This window comes from Salarias fasciatus, chromosome 13 (genome assembly GCF_902148845.1).
Source record: "Salarias fasciatus chromosome 13, fSalaFa1.1, whole genome shotgun sequence".
In the NCBI taxonomy this organism is placed as follows: Eukaryota; Metazoa; Chordata; class Actinopteri; order Blenniiformes; family Blenniidae; genus Salarias; species Salarias fasciatus.
Window position 1 is genome coordinate 7,477,174 of NC_043757.1, and position 20,118 is coordinate 7,497,291.

At 47.5% G+C, this 20,118-nt stretch overlaps 1 protein-coding gene across 2 annotated transcripts; it reads right to left on the reverse strand.

The window, feature by feature from the left end:
* Positions 1–1,049: 1,049 nt before the first annotated feature.
* On the reverse strand, positions 1,050–19,786 carry btaf1 (BTAF1 RNA polymerase II, B-TFIID transcription factor-associated). 2 transcript variants are annotated; one of them, XM_030107552.1, is made up of 38 exons: positions 19,422–19,786; positions 18,492–18,615; positions 18,140–18,254; positions 16,724–16,867; positions 16,226–16,425; positions 15,267–15,400; positions 14,977–15,106; positions 14,793–14,861; positions 14,616–14,705; positions 14,434–14,529; positions 13,343–13,519; positions 13,004–13,144; positions 12,729–12,853; positions 11,835–11,955; positions 11,446–11,550; positions 11,199–11,348; positions 10,807–10,949; positions 10,525–10,699; positions 10,202–10,405; positions 8,983–9,403; positions 8,722–8,906; positions 8,478–8,634; positions 8,077–8,186; positions 7,366–7,567; positions 6,811–6,959; positions 6,562–6,714; positions 5,900–6,021; positions 5,167–5,334; positions 5,017–5,094; positions 4,808–4,937; positions 4,578–4,719; positions 4,346–4,476; positions 4,111–4,233; positions 3,872–4,024; positions 3,579–3,790; positions 3,335–3,494; positions 3,089–3,259; positions 1,050–2,982 (listed from the first exon to the last, which is right to left on the reverse strand). In XM_030107552.1, exons 1-38 carry the CDS (start codon positions 19,433–19,435, stop codon positions 2,833–2,835), a joined length of 5,574 nt encoding a protein of 1,857 aa, XP_029963412.1. In that variant the 5' UTR covers positions 19,436–19,786; the 3' UTR covers positions 1,050–2,832. The 2 variants fall into 2 exon arrangements, with proteins under 2 accessions (XP_029963412.1, XP_029963411.1); XM_030107551.1 differs by having other exon boundaries at positions 10,807–10,952.
* Positions 19,787–20,118: the final 332 nt, after the last annotated feature.

The following is a 20,118-nucleotide window of genomic DNA, read 5'->3' on the forward strand; positions in this document are numbered from 1 at the left end:
CTGTAAATATTAGTTCAGCATCGAGCAAGGTTGAGCAGCAAATTATGAGTGAGAGTGGAAATCACATTATTACACTAGTTAAAAACATTTTAGTTCACATCTGCACTCATGGATTTAGAAATAAACTGCATCTCATTAATGAGGTTACATTTGAGACTTCACAAGAGTAACTCCTAAATTATACGAAATCTCATGTTATATAAGTTCTAGAAAGTTGGATTAAGTGTCTTTCAGTGTTTGTGCTAAACTGAAGATAAGCAGCTGCAGTCGATTTTTTTCAAACTTCCTTAACTTTTAATTACAGTGAGCTGACTTCCTGAAAATACCAAGGTGTTTCACTTCAAAGTTTTCTCTCTCATCATGATGGTTTAAAAACTGACTTAAAAACATGACAAATTAGGAGGTGAGAGTTGAGTTTCATCCAGCTGAAGTTTAACGGTGACTAAAGGATGAGATAAACCAGGGTTTAGATATGAAGAAATGCATTGAAGCTGCACAAGAAGAATCAGGCATCATGTGGAGAAATGCAGCCGAATTCAGAAGGAAGCAGGTCAACAGCCCACCTGCTCACATATCGAGACACATCCTGACCTGAGTCAGGGAACTGGGTTCAAATCCCAGCTGCAAAATCAATGAGGCAAACATATAAAGTAAAGAGAATCAGCCAGAAGCCCAGAGAGATTATTAGATTATTTTCCATTTAGTAAAGAATTAATTTTCTGCCTGGAAGCCATAATAAGAGTGGGATGGTGAGCTGTGTCACTGCTGATGTTAAACTGCTGAACAGTTATTTTCTTTGTAGGTTTCGTGGCTGAGAAACAAACTGTTGGTGTTCAAATCTTTTTTTTTTTCATCTATCCATAAAACATGTTCCAGGACTGCGGTTTGTCCAGGTTCCTCTTTGGTGTTTTACAGTTTTTCTCCTTGGCCCATAAAGCCCCGTCTGCTTCAGTATGCAGTGAAGCGGACTTGTTGAAACTATGAATCCAGACTGTTCCAGGTTGACCTTCAGCTTTTTTGGATGTTTGACGTGGTATTTTTTTTTTTTTTCTGTTCCTACCAACTTTGAAAGACTTCTCTCATCAGCTTTTCTCTTCTCCCTCACATTCAGGGAGCTTATTGATGGTTTGATGCTTGGTAAACTTCCTAACGTTACACACCGTTGAGACCAGGACTCCTGAGGTCTTTGGAGACGGTCTGACGCCCTGTGGAAGTGTTGTGGATGCTAATGAAAGCTCTTCTGAAGTCCAAAGCAACAAGGAGTAACTTTAAAAGTGGAACAATCTGGGTTGTTTTTTATTTTTTAGAGAACTTGTTTGAAACAAGAAAATGATAATCAGCAAAATGTTTGCGCCCATGTGATGCGACTGACTTCCATGTTTTAAAAAGCTCAAAAGACAATAGATTCTGGTTGATTAAAACTTTTGTCTTTTCAGAAAGAATTACTGAATGATACCAAAACACAACTGTCAGTAAGTGCACGTTTGGTTTGGTACCCTTTCACACTTTTCACACTTTCACACTTTGATTCGTTTTTCTTTTTTAAACTTTGACAATGTAAGTAAATACATTGTCAATTTAAAAAGTTTTATCCTCAAATTACAAACAGCAAACAGGCTCTGAACATCCTCTACATGTAGGATCATTCATGAGCTCAACTCGAGTTAATTTACTAAAAATGTCACAGATATGAGAAAAGACAAAGAATCCCAACGTTCACTACCGACGGTCCGGACTGCAGGTTTCCTTTTGCTGCATGAGGCTCTAATAAATCCTACAGGCTGGTGTGTGGAAATGAAACCTGTGTACTCTCCCATTGCTCTGATTTACAGTCCTTAGCTCCTGTTCTGGTATACAACCACACCATCTACTGGCCGCCATCATTCAAACACACTCACGCCAGCAAAACAGTAGATGTGTATCTCAAAGGCTTGTAGAATTTATTACAATTTGACGATCATAAACAAAAAGCAGCAGTTACAGAAAAATGTACAAGTCCTATCATTTGTTTTTCTTTTCCTTTTAAAATACTTGTCACGGGGTTGCAAGCGCCGTTGCTTTGCTGGCCCTGTGTTCAGTTTCTGCAACGCTGCTTCGAGTGCGGAGCTTCCTCGGCTCGTCTGTTCGCCGCAGGATGAGGAGGAAGAGCCTCACTAGAGATCGGACTGTTCGTCCGCGGAACACAACTCACCTTCGTTGTGGTAAAAACGGTTTCTGCTCGTAGAAAGAAAGAAGAAAATCCTACACGGGGCGACGACCTCCTGTGGGGCTTGGTGTCGGTCGCGCCGTTTCCCTTTGTAAAACGTGTTTCTATCGGTCGTTGAGAGGCGTGCTGGGTGGAGCGCTGCTTTAAGACTTAGTGATGACGGGTGGAGGTATGGAGCACTTAACACTGTAGGATCTCCTGAGGCCGTGTGGGGGGAGGAGGAGGAGGGGAGCGGCGGGCTGGGAAAGCCGCTCCGGCTCCGGTAACAGAACCACCGCTGTGAATACCAAACCGTACCTGCTGGAGGTGAGCGGGGAGACGTCACGGGCTGCCGTGACGCTGCCGCCGCCGGTGAGCAAACATGTTCGTCAGAACATCAATATACTGCGATTTAAAATGTTTCAACGTGCCTGGTGGAGTCTTAACGGGGGATTGTGGGAAATGTGTTTCAGTCGTGTCACTTCACCAGTGATAAATCATAAATTCATGGGACGCTCGTTTAGGGTGTGTGTGTGTGTGTGCGCGCGCGTGTGTGAAGGGAGGGGGGAATTGAACTCCAGCACCAGGAGGCTCCGACCAGGTCCCGCTTGGCCAGGAGATGAGATGCGTGACGGAGGGGGGCGGAGCTACTGCAGCGAGTGCATGAAGCTGTCCAGGTTGTACTCGGAGTCGTACTGCTGCTGGTCCCACAGCTCTCCCAGGTTGTCCAGCACCGACTTCATGGAGCTCTTCCCCGACGTGGACGGGGACTGCTCCCCCTTCTCCGCCTTCTCGTCCTGAAACACAAGCGAGGGCCGGAGAGACTCCGTTAGACCGCTTCATGTTAAATGGTTTTAAAGATTTCTTTGGTCTGAACTGCATGAAGCCTCGTTTCTGTGTCACCTTATCGAGCGTGAAGAGGTTGAGCAGCTGGTCGGTGCCCATGCTGCCCAGGCCGGTGTTCTCCTGGTTGATGACGGTGTTGGCGATGCTCATCTTGAACTTCTGCAGTCCCATGATCTTCTCCTCCAGCGTGCCTCGAGTGATCAGCCTGTACACGTTCACCACTCGTTTCTGAAGGGAAACCGGGACGGAAACCAGTCAGAGGCGGTGCGTCGACACGAAGCGTCCCGCAGAGAGAGGCGGTACCTGTCCGATCCTGTGGGCGCGATCCATGGCCTGCAGGTCCCTCATGGGGTTCCAGTCGTGTTCCACAAACACCACAGTGTCTGCGCCCGTCAGGTTCAAACCCAGACCTCCAACATGGGTGGTCAGCAGCAGCACGTCGATGGAGGGGTCGTTGTTGAATCTAACGCAGGGAGAGCGAACAAAACGTCAGGCTGACGGACAGACGGCGGGAGGAGAGTTTCCCCCGAGAGGAGAAGCGACTCGCCTGGAAACGATGGAGTGTCGCAGGCCGGCCTGCACGCTGCCGTCCAGCCTCAGGTACGTGACGGAGGGCAGTTTGGGCTTCAGCAGGTCGTGCTCCACGATGTCCAGCATGCTCTTCAGCTGGCAGAAGATGAGCACGCGGTGCTGCGCCACCACCGCCTCCGTGCCGCCCTCCGACCCGCCGCCGCCTCCCAGGCCGCAGTCCAGTAGCAGCTGGAGAGCCCGGGACAGAACGCCGTTAACGTCGCGTCACACTGACCCCGTGACCTCTGACCCTACTTCATCGGTAATCACCTGTTTGAGGGCGGACAGCTTGGGAGCGTGCTGGATGTCCCGCAGGCTGGAGTTCTGACTGGCCAGCTGCTCCGTGATGCGCCGGTGCTCCGGATGCTGAGGCGTCAGGACCAAACTCGGGTGGTTGCACAGCTTCCGGAGGTACTGCAGCGCCTGAGGGAACGCAGAGACGACGGTGACTGGCCGAGCACGAGCTCCGGGATGAGTCACGTGAACGGACGCCAGTCTGGCATCTGTACCTGGAAGACGTGGCCTGTAGCCTTCAGTTTGGGCTTCTCCTCCTCCTCCGCACTGGCCACAGAGATGCTGTCCTCAACGCTGGCTTTGGCCCGAGACTTCGCAAAGTCTTCGTACAGCTGAACCTGCAAGTGTTGAGACGGCGTTACACAGAGAGCCGGTCGCCGTCCACGTCAGCTGCAGCCATCTTTCCACTCCAGCAAGCTGCTGTCAGCAGGAAGAACCAGCAACACCCACCTGGAGAGGACTCAGGTTGCAGTAATAGTCCTGAATTATTTTCGGAGGAAGGTCCTGGAGAACGTCCTCCTTCATCCTCCTCAGAAGGAAAGGCAGGACCTGTCGATGCAGCGCCTCCATGGCCAGGACACCTGCGAGCGTCAGCCATCTTTAATGCAGCTCAGATTATCATCATTAAAACAGTACAAGTAAAGGTTTTTATTTGTTTTGGGATGGTGGAGAGCCAGCTTGCCTGCTTCCTGTTCCCTGGACGAGCTCTTGGCGTCCCGGCTGGCGAGGATAGGCTTCCCGTAGCGAGCGGCAAACTGACGCTCGGTTCCCAGGAAGCCCGGCATGAGGAAGTCGAAGAGGGACCAGAGCTCCAGCACGTTGTTCTGAGGACGGGAGCAGAGGAAGAGAACGTGAACCCACAGATGAACAATCCGCGGCTCCGGGTCCTGACGCCGGGACTCGGTGCTTCACCTGGATGGGCGTTCCCGACAGGATGACTCGGAAGTTGGCGGCTAACTGTTTTATGGCTTTGGAAAGCTTGGTTTTCCCGTTCTTGATGACGTGGCCCTCATCGAGGATACAGTAGTTAAATTTTATATTTCTGAGGAACAAAGGAAAGTTTTTAAATTAAGGAGTTTTTCTTGAAACCGTCGACCACGCCTGCCGGCTCCAGTGCTCACCTAAAGAAGTCGACGTCGTTCCGTACAACATCATAGGAAGCTACGACGAGGTTGTGTTTCTTAACTTGGTGCTGCAGCCTGAAAAGAGGGGAGTTTTCAGTACAGGAGCGGCGATTCGTCCTGGAGGGATAAACGCTGAGCCGTCCTCACCGCATGCGCTCCGTGGGCGGCCCGGTGTAGTGCAGAGGGTTGAGGTACTCTCTGCTGCAGAACTTGCTGACCTCGTCCACCCAGTGGCCGGTCAGAGTGGGAGGACAGACCACCAGGGAGGGCAGCGGGCTGCAGTCCGCCGCCTTGGTCCGGGCGTATTCCTGTGCTCTGAACGACACGATCGACGGGACCAGTCAAACACAGAGTCACAGCCCGGGACGGAATGATCACTGGTCTGATCAGAAACCAGGATCATTTTAATGTCAACAGATGTAAGATAAATATAATGAAATATAAGCTCGCAATGAAGTTTGGTCAAATGGTCTAAATTAAGGGGCCATATTTCAGGGGCCATGTCCAGCTAAATTCCACCTCAAACGTGTTGAACCGGTAGATAGAGCCGTAATAAGCATGAAATTCAAACCACGTCTTTGTTGTGGCAGTGAACATAAGTAGGGAAGAAGTCAATATCATCCCAAAATCCAACAACTAAAAGAAAGAATTGCATGACAAAAATCGAATTTTAATGTCACCCTCTGGTGCAAAACACAGTGAAATATTTAAATTATTGAAAAATAATTGATGTCTTCTGTGATTTACTAATTGGGATGATTGCATAACACTAATGAAACTGGCTGCTACATAAAAACAACTGTTTTGCCGAGACTTGCTCTGCAGAGCACAGGTGAAGTCAAACAGAGAGACTGCCATCGGAGCGGTTTGGACTCGGTACCTGAGGTAGTGGTCGCCTGCCAGGATGCAGATGGACTGCAGCGTCTTTCCCAGCCCCATGTCATCGCACAGGATGCCGTGCAGCTTGTACTTGTTGAGGAAGGACAGCCAGTTCACGCCATCCTGCAGAAAAAGCGCCATAAAACATCGGTTCCATACCTGCATGCACCAAGGCGGGACACTCCCGTCACACAGTGGTTCAAGAAGTGAGAAAGAAAGTTGAGGGGAAAAAACTGATTGCTTGACTAAAACTGACAAGAGACTGAGTAAGTATTCGAGGCGAAGCCGAGTGCCTGAAGGCAGCGAGTTGACCAACAGTAACAAGAACGGCGGCAGCATTTCAAACAGGACGGCTGCTGCGCTCCATTAGAGAGATGGATGGCTGCTCTCTGCTCAACTGCCAGCAGCACACATTGCTCAGAGACTTCCCATCTCTACTCAGGTGCTTTAAATGTACTCCATAAACCATTAGCTGTCGGCGCCTCTGTTGTCTGAGCTGCCTGCAGCAGCAATCAAAGCAAAACACTCTTCCAAGTTTGGCAGATATGAGATTCCACTGGAGGCACGAAGACGGCTCCGAAAAAAAGGGAAAAGGAAAAAAATAAAAAAACTCTGAAGAGTTTCAGAAGTTGCTTGAATGTGTAAAAATGTTTTGAAGCTCACCTGCTGGTACTTCCTGAGCTCGGCTTTGATGGGGACAGGGATCTTGTAGTTCTCCAGTTTCCTGCCGTCGAGCAGCTGCTCCAGGAAGTGGCGCTCTCTGGCCTTCTGGCGCACCAGGTCGGCGGACATGGCGGGGGGGTCGGGGATGCCCGCCTGGCCCCAACAAAACCAGAGAAGCATTCACTAACTGACTCCGACCACTCCAGAGTTTATTAACTTTTCAGGGGGGGTGAGGGTCGTTCCTCTCACCTCCAGAGGCAGCAGGCGGATGAGGGTAGCGAAGCACTGCGTGGCCATGAAGCGGATGCTGTCGCTCGGGTCGCTCATGCGTCCCAGCACCGGTACGACCAGCAGCACAATGTACGGCACGATGCCCACGTCCAGCTGCTCCATGACGCCTGCAGACGCCTCGGTCAAGGAACGCTCCGCACACGGACCACGATCAACTTCCTTCTCATACAAACTAAAACCTTCTTAAAGTGGTAACAAAAGCAAACCAGCATCACTGTGCAGACTTCAGCAGGAGGTCGTTCTGAGGAATTGTGTTGAGTCGGCGTTCTCTCTTAACAGCTTCCCCGGCGTGGGATTTACTTCCTGTCTAGTTAGGAGCATTAAGTCCTGACTGGTGAGCTGAAGGAGTCATTTCTCCAGTGAGTAATGTGAACGTTGAACCTCTTCGCTTCACAGAACTCTTCTTCACTTCTGTTGTTCTATGCATTTCCTGAACTCCATTTCTCTACCGTGTCTTGGGATTATCTACACAGGATACTTTAACATCTAAAAATCATTTATTCTGAAGGATACACGCCAAGGCCTCGATGGCGCCCTCTTGCTTGGTGCAGTCGTCGATGGCGGCTAACCAGGGCAGTACGTGTTCCAGGAAGCTGTTCATGGTCTCCAGGGTGGCGATCTTGCTGAGCACCCCCACACAGCGAGCCGCCATGTGGCGCACCGCTGTGTATGGGTGCTGCAGGCAGGCGAACAGATGGGGGAGATGCTCCAGTAGCTGTGAAATGGGAGGAAAGTCCATTCATTCGACTGCCAAACACAGTCTCAAGCTGCTTCTAAAACATCCTTTTGTAAATCCCTGCTGAAATGATAAACACTGCTAATAAATGAACCTTTACAGACTGAGAAATAAACAGTAAACAACGCGTCACTGCTCAGTCTTCAGGTAATTCAATAACAGTTCAGAGACATGAAATCACACTGATGGCCTTTATACGACAACAACTCAAGTGAAAAGGCCTCATTTTTACATTTTTCATTCCAGAAAAGTTTAATTTTTACATGCCAGTGTTTTGAAGCCAAGGTCGATTTCATGTGTGGCCACTAGTGGGCGCTGTGCTATGTGCGTATGGTTTCATTACAAAAAACAGAACTGTAAACATTGGCAAAAACGTTTTTCCAAAGAGTTGTGTTTTTAGTGCCTCGCTGCCGTGTAAACAATCACACAGAACACAATGAGAGTTTATGGTTTTCCCTTCGGCGGTCTCTGTGGCTCACTGGTCTTACCAGAGATTTGAGCTCGGGCGCCATCGCCGCAGCCGTGACTTCCAGCACTTGCAGAGAGTTGATGAGTTCCTGAGCGGCGGCGTCGCCCTTCTCCAGCTGGACCTGCCGATCTGGAACACCAAACACGCTCAAGCTTAGAACCGACTGCACACAAAGAGACCCCAAGATTTTCTTTGAACTTCTTTAATGATGAAAGCTAAAAGGTCGTCTATGATTCTGACTAATTAGTTTAGAGAGGGCAGATCTATTGATCGAAACATAACACAGTTCTTGTTACTACTTATTATCAGATCTTTTCATTAAAATGGAAAAAAAAACTTGTTAATATAACCTTAAAACTGAAAATTTGATGAAAAGCTGTAGAAATGTGTTATTTTCTGTCCACGAAGCCATCCACATACCGATGCTGTGATTTTCCGCCGCCACTGCTCTCAGCGGTCCCACTGTGGTCTCCCACAGGTACGGCAGAGACTCGGTGAGGTCTGCGCCGAAGTGCCTGGCGACGGTCGTCAGGGAGAACTCCGCCCCTCGCCTCTGGATGAGAAAGGGCTTTTTGCTCTTCAAAAGGAGAACGGATCACCGTCAGTAAACGCAGCCTGGTGACGCCGATGTCAGCTAAATGTGCACGGCGGCGTCCTGCCGTACCTCGTCGGTGTCTGCGTTGATGGTGCTGCCGGGAGGAAGCTCTGTGCTGGGCGGTTTGGGGGCCTTCGGGGCCGGGCCCCTCTTACTGGTGATGGCGAAGGCCGCCTTTTGGTGGCGGTACAGCGTGATGATGCCGCGGGTTTTGTTGACCATGTGCTGCATCCCGTCCTTCTCGAACCCACTTCCTGAAAAGCGGAGGAAACGTGAGAAACGGCCACAAGTCAGCCGTTCACTGTGCGGACGGACGTGAACTAGTCCCACCTTTGGCGTTTTCCTGCGTGGGGGGCACGGGGCAGGCGGACGACGGCGTGGCCGCAGAGTCCACGCAGGCCGAGGCACAGAGGTTCTTGACGATCTTGGGGTTGGGGCACGGCGAGCGCCCGGCACACTGCTGCAGCAGCTTGGCGATAAAAGAGGCGGCGTAACCCTGGATCAGGGTGTTCTCCTCCCTCTTGACGGCCTCCATCAGGGGCCTGATCAGAGGGTTGAGCTTATTGGGAAGCGCCTGCAGATTGATGACGGCGCAGGCCGTGAACATGTGGACACGCAGGTGCAGCTGCTGCCACTCGGTGTTGGTCTCCGTCACGGTCGCTTGAGCCTGCTGCCGCTTGCTGTCCAGCGGCTGCCACTGCTTGGACTTCACATTTAATCCCGCCGTTGACTCTGTGAAGATGGTCGTTACCTAGGAGACGAGCGAAGGGTGTTAATCCCAAAACTGCCAGCTTGAAAAACAAAGAGAGGAAAACATTTGACGTTTGATTCAACACCATGTCAAAACTAACATGTCTCAGTTTTTTGCTGATGATGCCCATGAAATCCACCACCGGTATTTTCAAGATATAAGGGTAGAGCATATTTTATGTCTTAATCATTACTTCAACTGTGTCACAAAACTACTCAATTTAAGCATTTAAATGAAAACTATTATTTGTTTCAAAATACTGAAAAGTGTTTGCAATATACAGAAGAGCAAGCTCATAAATCAGCAGCAGGAGAAAATAAAAATGGCAGCACTTCAGGCTGGAGAGAGAGATGAATCAGTTACACCAGACCACCAAAGACCCTGAGACAAAGTGTAAACCCAAACAATTCATCCTCAGAGAAAAGGAAACCCACCGTTACTGAAAACAAATAAAGTGTGGCTCAGTTATAGAGTGCTATGAAGTTTCTTCAGCTTCTCTTTGTGACTGTATTGAGTGTGGTGAGGGTCGCCTGAGATTACAATGATAAAAAAATAGTTCAATAAAGAAAGCTCGGAATTACTGGACCTGAAAAACATTCTCTAATTCATACATTGATCGAGGTCCTGAAATTAAGGTTATACATCTTAATCTTTCAATTTGCAACAATTATTTGTGTTTTTAAGTCTATTAAACGAGATTTTTAACTTGTCAATGCGGGGTTCACTGAGCTGTCAGGAAAGACTTAAAAATGAGACTTTATGACAATTTGACCACAGGATTGGGCCGGATCAACTCACCAGTTGGTTGGCTTGATCGATGGTGAACACACTACATTTGATGCGGTCCTGAAGATCAATGTGAGCGTCGGCCAGCAGAGAAATCAGCTGCTTGCATTCGTTCTGCATGCGGGTGAAGGGGATGGCGATCTCGTCATAGTAGAGCTGCTCTAACAGGATGGCCTGAAGACGAGGCTGCACCATGGACGACACCACCTGACAGCCCTGCGGCGAGTCAAGGAGATCAGGGGGTTCAGGTGTCGCTTACGCAGCTGCCATTTCAAGTCAAAATGGAAGTTTGGTTGCTTGATATCATCTACTACACTCGCACAACTCAGCTTTACCTTGTGCAAAGAGCCCCACTCGCACAGCACCATAGCCACAGCGATGCGCTGCAGGGCCGACTTGGAGTTGAGGTGGAAGAGCAGCAGCTGACCCAGAGACTCTGCTGGGCGGATCTCCTGGGATGCGGCGTTGAGTTGAGGGTCACAGATACACTGACACAAAGCCCCCAGCAATCTGGATCACAGACAAACAAGGCGACGAACATAAAAAAAAACAGTCCGTGTTGATATTCCGAAGGAGATCGCAGGACTTGAATATTGCAGGTCAGCAGTCAGACGCACCTGGCAGCCATGAGACGGGCGCGGACCACCACGTAGTCCCTTGTTGCTGCGTCGTCTGTCACCGTCTCTGCGCCCGCTATGTACTCCTGAACCGTTTCCTTCACCTGATTGTTCCCTTGGCGTGCCTTTGTGCCAGCCTTATCCTGCTGCATTAACGCAAATATCACAAATTCAAGTATAAACCGCGGCACTGGTAACGCCATCACCTCCACCTTTAGACCCTTCAGCTGGTATCGGCTCACAGAGACACTCTGTCACATTCTAGTGAGGTTAAACGTTCACATCCATTTCGAAAGCTGACGCACAGCTACGTCTACTTGAAATACGTCAAATTTTGCCGCCATCACTTCACAGGACAGAGAATGAAGGCGTGGATAAAGATGGCGCCTCACCTTGGAGCGGGCCTTCACCTCCAGCAGCATGTTGGGGTCGATGGGAATGCGTGAGGCCTGCATCATGAGGCAGAGCCAGGCGCCCATCCACGGACAGCTGGCAGCGACCACGTACTGCTGGGGAGCTTGAGACAGCAGCGCCATCCACACCTGCGCGGAAGGCCTTTCATGAAACGCTACACCCAACCCAACAGTTGTGTTTGGTTCTGATAATCAAACTATCAGAAATTAGAGCCGCACGGCAAACCTTTTGGATCAGTTCCAGGATTTCCTCGCTGCTTTCCAGAATGCAGGATTGGAAGATGTGCCGAAGCATGTCCTGCAGGATGGGATTTATCCACGCTGCGCAACTCTGAGGAGACAAAAATGAAAAGAAACTTCACGAACGCCAAGACTGACAGCTTCATGTCACTGTAATGAAGTGTCCGTGAGCAGAGCACCACACACGAATGTGACAGCAACACAGCCTTCACGTATCATTTGCACACGGAGTATGAATTAGGCTTCATGGCACTTAATAAGTGCTCATGTAAGTAGCTAAATGTTAGTACTCGTCCTTTAAAACCGTGGCATCAGTGCATCCCTAAGTGAAGTAGTTAACCTTGGAAAGATGTCATATCTGATGGGCAAATTTACCTGGTCAGCTTTGGAAAGCAGAGTGAAGAGAGTTTCCAGCGCAGCTCGCCTGACTGAAGATATGGTGTGTCTGAGAAACGGCCACACCCGAGGGACCAGGACAGTCAGAGACTGCTGCATGCTGGAGGGACAGAGAAAGATCGTCACCATAAATACAAAGAAATCATGCAAAACTACCAAGGTAAACTTGACATCTGCAGACTTTACTGTTTGCTTTTATAATAAACAAGCAAACTGGAACTTGATAATTATATATATTATAATTCGGAGTGCGTGCGTGCGTGTGTGTGGTGTATACTTATTGATGGTGTGGTTTTTATTCTTTTGTTTTTATGACTGTTTTTACTGTTCATCACTTTGCGTTGTTTTCATAAATATGAAAAAGTGTTCTACAAATAAAGTTTGATTTGATATATATATGTGTATCTTTTCAAACGAGTGTGATTAAAGTAACTACATAAAAAGCGTAACGACGTCAAAATCCTGAAACGTGGCAGCAGCTGAGGTACCCAAAAAGACAGAAGTTCTGGAGGAAAGAGCTCATAAAGTGACTGTGGTGGAGCAAAATGATTCATCGTTGTCAAATCCTGTGGCGTTAGCGCAGAGTTCAGATCAGGAATGAGCAACTTCAAACAGTGTGGAGGACCAAAGAAATGTCATTCCCATGACTAGGCAGGCCAGACAGTGACTCAGCATAACGTCAAGGAAGTCTATATTTGCTGTAAATCCATTAGATCAAGATGAACAAATGTGCTGTTATCCCACATAAAAATACATGGACTTATAAAGTAATCTGGATATTTCTGTGAAAGTACTATTTCTCAGATCATTAAACTAGTGGAAGAGATGATGATGATGGTGATGATGATGATGAGATGCTTGTAGGAAACTGACCTGCACTGTCTGACTTGAGGATAGGTGAGCAGCGAGGACAACAAAGTCATAATACTGTTGGTGGATGCTGTGAGGTCGTCCAGGTCCAGCAGAGCGTCCCAGAGTGTGTTCACTATGAACGGAACCTGGAAGGAGGCAAATTAAAGAAAAGATCATTAGATTTGGAACCATAACAGTATCAGACACCCAAAAATGCAACAGGAGTTTTGCTTTTTCCACTTGAATATTTTGCCCTTTGGAATAACTCCATGCAGGTGATTCCCCTCAATACAGACCCTGCTGGGCAGCAGCTGCACCAAGCCGTCCACCACCGGTATGAGTGCTGCAGCTGCCACGGCGCGGACATCATCATCCAGGTCCTGTAGGCCCTCCGTGACGGCAGGAAGCACCCGGGGGAGCAAAACAGCGATCAAGTCCTGAGGTGCACAGGATCAAACAGGTGGAAATCAGCTTGGATGTAAAGCAGGCTCTTCAAAGTGACACATCTGCAGAAGGAGCACATATGTTTCCAGATGGAAAGAACCTTTTCTCCACCTCAACACTTTATATCTATGACCAGATGGCGTCCGACTCAAACAGGCTTCCTGAACGCTTCGTCGTGAGGCCGGCGGTACCTGACGGACAGCCAGGGCATATTTGATCCCCAGCAGGCCCCCGTGGCGGACCTCCCACTGGTCCTCCTTCAGCAGCTTCAGCAGGACGTCCACCGTCATGGAAACACCCGTTTGGTTCATGTGGCGGAGCGCCACGCCGAGCGTCTGGGCGCACGTCTCCCTGACGGGAGCCACAACCTGCCGAGGAGAAAGGCAGTGGAAACACAGGCTCGTTTCACCTGCGGTGCTCAGTTTACCAACAAACCCAGAGGGCAGTGGTCCAGTGTGGAATAGCGGGGACTATAAATCAAAGTGACTGCTGCCAGATTACACACTACAGCAGGGGTGTCAGACACGGTTCAGCTCAGGGGCCACATGCAGTATGATTTACTCTTCAGTGTGTCCAAGCAGTCAAGTAGTGCCATAATAATCTTTAAATCCAAACTTTTAAGCAGTGCAGAGAATATGTGACGGAAATGTATATATTTTCACTAAACCAACAGTTACTACAGAAGATGACTGCAAACTCAACATGAGGCCAATTTTACTAAAACCTTCTAGTGGGAAATATAGTGAATGAATTGACATGAATTGAAATCAATTTTCATAAAGAAAAATTACTTCTTTTTATTAACAACAATAGATGCAAATGGATTATAATCATCTTAAATGTTACTTTTTGAACTCCTTATGTTTTGAGATACAAATGCTTTCTCTGGAAACATGAAGCACACTGAAGAGGAAGAAAGGCAGAGCTCTCAATACTGAAAAAAAAAAAAAAAAAAAAAAAAAAGATGTGGGTGCACATTTTAATTGTGATGCCAGAGTGACAATAATTGAAAAAAGAAACCCATTATGTCCTACTTAATCACGCCAAAGCACGGAACTGCAATTTGGTAGAAAAACACTACAAAAAAAAATCTAACACAGTGAGAATAGGTGGCAGAATCACGCCCACACTAAATGACAGTGTGGAGAGACGAGGCAAGGTTAATTAAAAACGGTTCCTCTGTGAAAAATGACACCAACACAGTGAATCACGTCTCTCTTTTACACATTTTCTCACTCATTTTTACAGAACACGCTAAGAGAAGCATGTCAGGTGGTTTTACCTCGTCAGAGACAAAGTCTCCAAAGCGGTCCAGAGCGAAGACGCAGAGCAGCCGGATGACCAGATCCTCGATCCACTCCTGATGCTGCCGGGACATCTGGAACAGATGGCCGCCGCGGCGGGCGTCAGGTCTGATGCTCAGGATGAAGACCCAGGGGGCCGAGGGGAGGGGTTTCCATGTACCTGCTCTGCGGTGCTTCCCACCAGCTTCCCGCCCTCCGCGCCGTGGGACTTGAGGATCTCTCGAAGGCCCGTCCCTGCACCGTGACGAACCTAAAACAATCACATCCAGAAATCCCACAAGATCATTCTAAACTAATATTTCACACATTTTAACCGTATGGTTGATTCTTTTTTTACCTCCCAGGAAGGGTTGAACAGATCATTGCAGAGTTCTTCACAGAAGCTCTCCAGAGGCCACTCGTGAGTCTAACGGGACAGCAGAGCGCTCATTCATCATTATCGCTCAAATTAGGGTAACTACCTCATGTTGTGATTTAAACAAGACATCAATGATTTACGCAGTCATTTACTCCGGGCTTACCTCCTCTAACAGGCCGGAGTTGTCTGGGACGTTGTCGATTAAGACTTTATGCTCCGTTGCCGGTTGGTCAATAACCACATTGGCAGTTTTTCTTCGCTTCTCTTCGGGCTCACCCTCAAAACTGTCGTTGCTGAAGTTTCAAGAGAATAAATCTGTTTCACTGAAATGCTAATTGCAACTACATGGCACAGCAGTCTTCCACCGACCATGAAGTGGTTTCTTTTTCTACCTTTGGCACGTCTTTTCAGAACACATCATTTAAAGTGTCTGGACATCGTTTCCTGACTCGCCTCTTTTCGTTGGGATCCATGTCTCTGGATCGCTGCTTTGCCACCAGTTTCGCCATCCTCTTGGCTTTATTTTTCTGACGGCTGCTCATGCCGGGCCGGAACTCGGTGTCGATCAGTTCAGCAGCCTGAATGGTCTAAAGACAAAACAGCAAAGTTGTTTATACAGTCTGTAACATCACAAAGACAACAGTTACTCACAACTTCCATGATGAAGCAGGCAGGAGGAAGATTTTTCCCCTTAAAGTGCTTCACTTAAATACAACGCCAGTTCATCGAGGTATGATACATGGTCCCTCCAAGTCATTTTTACGCTGTACGGTTGACTTTCTGCAGACACTAAATCAAGCACAATTCTGCAAGTTTCAACAAAAAACGCCCATGTGGCATAAACACTCAATGAGGAATGACTTTTGGCATAAATTGGCAGAGAAAAGAACGACTCGCTGTGAAGGCAGAAGAGTCGACACGGCCGAGAATAATTCACCACAGCTTTCTGAGTAGACATCTTGTGGCGTTTCTAAAGGTTTACAGTAAAAGAACATCTGGGAAGAGGAGCTGTGCAGTGACACAAGCCATCGTCTTGCCTCTTTTTAAAAATTAGTACAATATATTGGAAAATAGCCAGTTAAGTCGGGTGAGCTTAACCATAATGAACCGCAGAGGGAAGCTCTTCAACTTTATGTCACCCCTCAGATAAGCAGCCCCCTTCATTTTGTGAAGCATTTGTCTGTCTCCAACTTTAAAGCCGGATGTAACATCACTTCCTGTTTCATTCTCATGCTGCCTGAAAGTAAACAATAGTGTATCTCTTGTTGTGGTTTCCAACAGTCTCAGAAACATTCGACAGACTTAGCAAGCACTGAAAGGTCAAACGCATCTCTGAAGTCCTGAAATGTGAAAGTATGGTTAGTTAATAACGACGACTCGATAATCACTCAAAAAAGCCCGTCTTGACTCACCACATGATTGCGGGAGCTGGACGCAGCTGTGGTTTTACTTCCAAGGGTTTTGAGCCCGCTGGCTTGGCACGTGTAGTCCAGGTCCTCGTCGTTGAACAGCTCCTCCGTGTCCATACCGATGGCAGCACCCATGTCCAGGCCCAGCTTCTTCTGAAGGAGCTTCCTCTGGCGGGCCAAGCGCTCTTTGGGGTCCATCTCTCCTGAGACCAAAGCAAAGGGAGCCAGCATGGAAACTTAAGACGGTGCGTTCACTGTGGGCATTCTTACAAACACTATAGTCATAAACAGATGGTCTAAGCATCCACAAGTTCAGAGATTCGGAACCCGTTTAAACAACAGCCACTGAAAATGCAATTTTTTTTTTCATTACAAAAGCAAAGAAAGCCACCAACTGGGAGCCTGGCATACTAACTACATCGTCTGTAGCGTTTCCGCTGCCGTTGTGTAAACGGACGTCGCGTTCAGAACATTACTGTGAGAACGCTGCCTTCTACAAACCAGTTTTGTCATCCTGGAGCTCGAACTCGGCCCCAGCAGATCCCAGCAGAGACGCTCCGTGTTTGAGGAGGCGCGAGATGTCGAAGTGACAGAAGCTCAGCCGGTCACAGGAGGAGTCCTCTGGAGAAAGGTCCTCACAGGACTCTAGGGAAAACAACACACCTCACGTTAACACTTGATAAATCTTCTAAGACCGACCCTGCACCGTGCACACAAAGGACCGATTCTAAAACGCTGCACCGATCCTGTAGCTGATGGGCTACATTGTGTGAGCAAGTGTTTCTTCGTATATTAACCTGCAGAGTGATTTTACAGAATACGAAATGACATTAACAAATGATTCATCTCCAGGATGTTCTGCTGTATGAGATCCAAAGAAGTGGAGTGTATGAAACACGTCAGCATCAATTCAGGTTCAGCAGTGACAAGGACTTCCAGACGTCTGCAGTAAAACTAATAATTGTCACTTATTGTTTCCAGTTATCTTGTACGCCGTCATGTACTTCATTGGAAACCTTCACAGGATGGAGTGAAACATGCCGTTGACAGGATTGGATACACTACAGACCAAAAAGTTTTTAAGGCATCAGTCTGGATACTTTTCTCTTTATTCTGATTTAATTCTCATCTCTCCACAAGCAGTTCACTGGAAATAAACATCGCTATTCTTGTGAATTGCTGTACATTTAGAAAACCATCTGGAATTGTTAACCTTCTCAGCTCACACTTACTCCAGACACACGTGGTTTATCCGGTAGTTTTGCGCGGCACATCCACCCTGCGCACAGACCAAAAACTCTGCGACATGTTTGACTTTTAAATGTTTTGAATGTCGTTCTCATGACTCCACTTCTTCAAACATGGTACTGGAAACAGTGCAAGTTATTGTTGGATTGTTTTCACTTTTCAGTTTTGAAATTGAGTCACTGTGTTGCTGCAGTGGAGTTTCAGGATTTAGGATTGAATTTTTGTTTTTAACATTAGAAAAAGGGATTGTGTTAAGCAAACAATAGTTGTGATGTTTCAATGCTTTATTTATGCTTTATTAAGCCCTAAAGTGATGAAAGTACTGCCGATTTGATACCATAACATGAAATGTAAGCATTTTTATCAACATGATCTCAAAAAAAAATTAACGTAACTGACAAAAGCAGTTATATCACAATACATTTCTCATAGGAACTTGTAATTATTGTTGAATTTGTGCCACTAAATGATTGGATTTCCCTGAAGCAGCGCCTCAGTAGCAGGTAAAGTAGTCTGCACATCTGATTGCCTTCATGCATTACGACTAAACAATTCTGAACATTAGTGGCCTGAACATTTTTATCAGCACTGTTGACTTCTGTCTACAAAAAAAAAAAACACTGTTGGAGATTATGACTCACAAAAGTGTAGTAAATTTTACAAGTTCACCTTCTTTAGGTCTGGGAGAAGGGTTCCACTCGGGAATATTCTTCACAATGGCTTCCACAGCTTGGCCTGCTGCTATTCGAGTATCCCAGTTGGGACTCCTTAGATAAGTCAAAACCTTAGGATTTAACAGAACAACATTTAGTTCACCAGAATATTAAATTATAAGATGTCCAAAGAGAAAAGAGCAGACACAAAACAATGTGTGAAGAGAAAGCAACATAAGCTGTGCCTGAAACACAAGTTACAGTCCAGTACAATCCTAATATGTACTGCAATTTTGCACGGACATGGGAATGGGGAGCTCTACTGTCTGATGAAAGAATGTAAGAACAAAGCTATTACATGCACACACCTTAGACAACAGGTTATTGAGCTCATGTGGGTGCAGTTTGACCACTTCTCCAAGCTGCTGGGCCGCTGCTTTCCTGGTTACAGGTGTTGTTCCAGTGTCAAGCAGGATAAACAAACGATCAAGTCTACGGAGAACAAAAGAAGGTCATCAGAAACATAATGGACTGCTGCACATGCACAGCATGAAAGGAAAAAATAAACTAATGTGACAGAACTTTTTTTTTTTTGGTTCTGGAGATCAAGAATATTAGAACAAGAGACACGATTTTCCTTCACCAGCTATGCATGAAGGCAAGTGCCTAACAAGCCCCGTTTGTCACCATGTTCATTAGCAGTCTATTAATATAGAGGAGTGGATTAGAGACATACAGGGTGTGACCCCGAGTAACCACACTTAATCTGGTCTGCAGACGAGTGTGTACAGTGGTGCACAAAAAAGACCACTGACACCACGTGGAGTGAAACCAATCACAGGGTGAGGGGCTGAACATGCACCCCGAGATTGCAGTGCATTGTCGAAGTGGTGCAGGAATCAAGATCGATGTGCAAACAACCACCTAACATCCTGTTCTGACATAACTGGATCGCTATCCAATGTCACTGTCCAGGTTAACCGAGAGGTAATCCCCTTAGAGAGCCACAAAACAAAGATCATGTATGTTTGCAGACCAGCTCTTTAAACTCCACTGCATCGTTAGTTAACCTGCAAACAGAGGGGATATTCTGTATAACTAAGAGTGGGAAATTAACTTTAATTAACGTATTGTAGATGCATGGCGATGCTCCCACTGGGCCAACATAGCGTTAGACTGTGCTAATCTTAATCAGACTATAATCTACCAACTCCAAACGCTAGCAGGTGTTAGCAATTCAGCTAGCTAATTGTTACGGGGAAGTCGAAATAAGCAGAGCTGCTGCAGGAATTTCGCACCTCGATACAGCCATGGCCACTTTTACTATCGTCCCACATTCAACAGGCAGGCGGTGACCGGAGACGCTCCCTCGGAAGCCGTCTGGCGTGTCGGCATGAGCCGGTTAGCGGCCGCGGCTAGCTCGTCGAGGCCCGGGCTGTGGAGCGCTCCGGACCGGCCCGAAGGAGAGCGACTTCAACACCGATCCATGGCTTCAAAGTTCTCCCCGACGTCCCTCCGCTTTTCCTCTTCCACCAAATACCACCACCCCGAAGCCCGGTTTATCCCTCAGAGCTCCTCGCAGATAAATATTTCAACCTGATGAGGTTTAAAGAGTTATTTAGTTGCACGCTGAGGGCGGCCCAGAAGACTGTTTTTATATGAGGAGCCATCTTGCATTTATTCCTTCCTCCAGAGCGGCCGGACGCTGATTGGCTGCGAGCGCCCGCGAGAGCCAATCCGGAGGCGCGTTAAAAGAGGAAACGAATGGAGAGAAAAAAAAGGGAATTGTTTCTTTCTTTCTTTTTTTTTTAACGTGATCGGAAACGTTGTAGCACAGTATGTGGTTGTATTGGATTTGTAGCAACAGTGTATTCTAAATGTACAGCTCCAAACCTTAAGAAGACTATTGTATGTCCTCCAAATGGAAATAATGGCTGCTGAGACAACCAGAGGAAAAGGATGCACTTGGGCCCTGAGCTGCATGAGGCCCCCGTT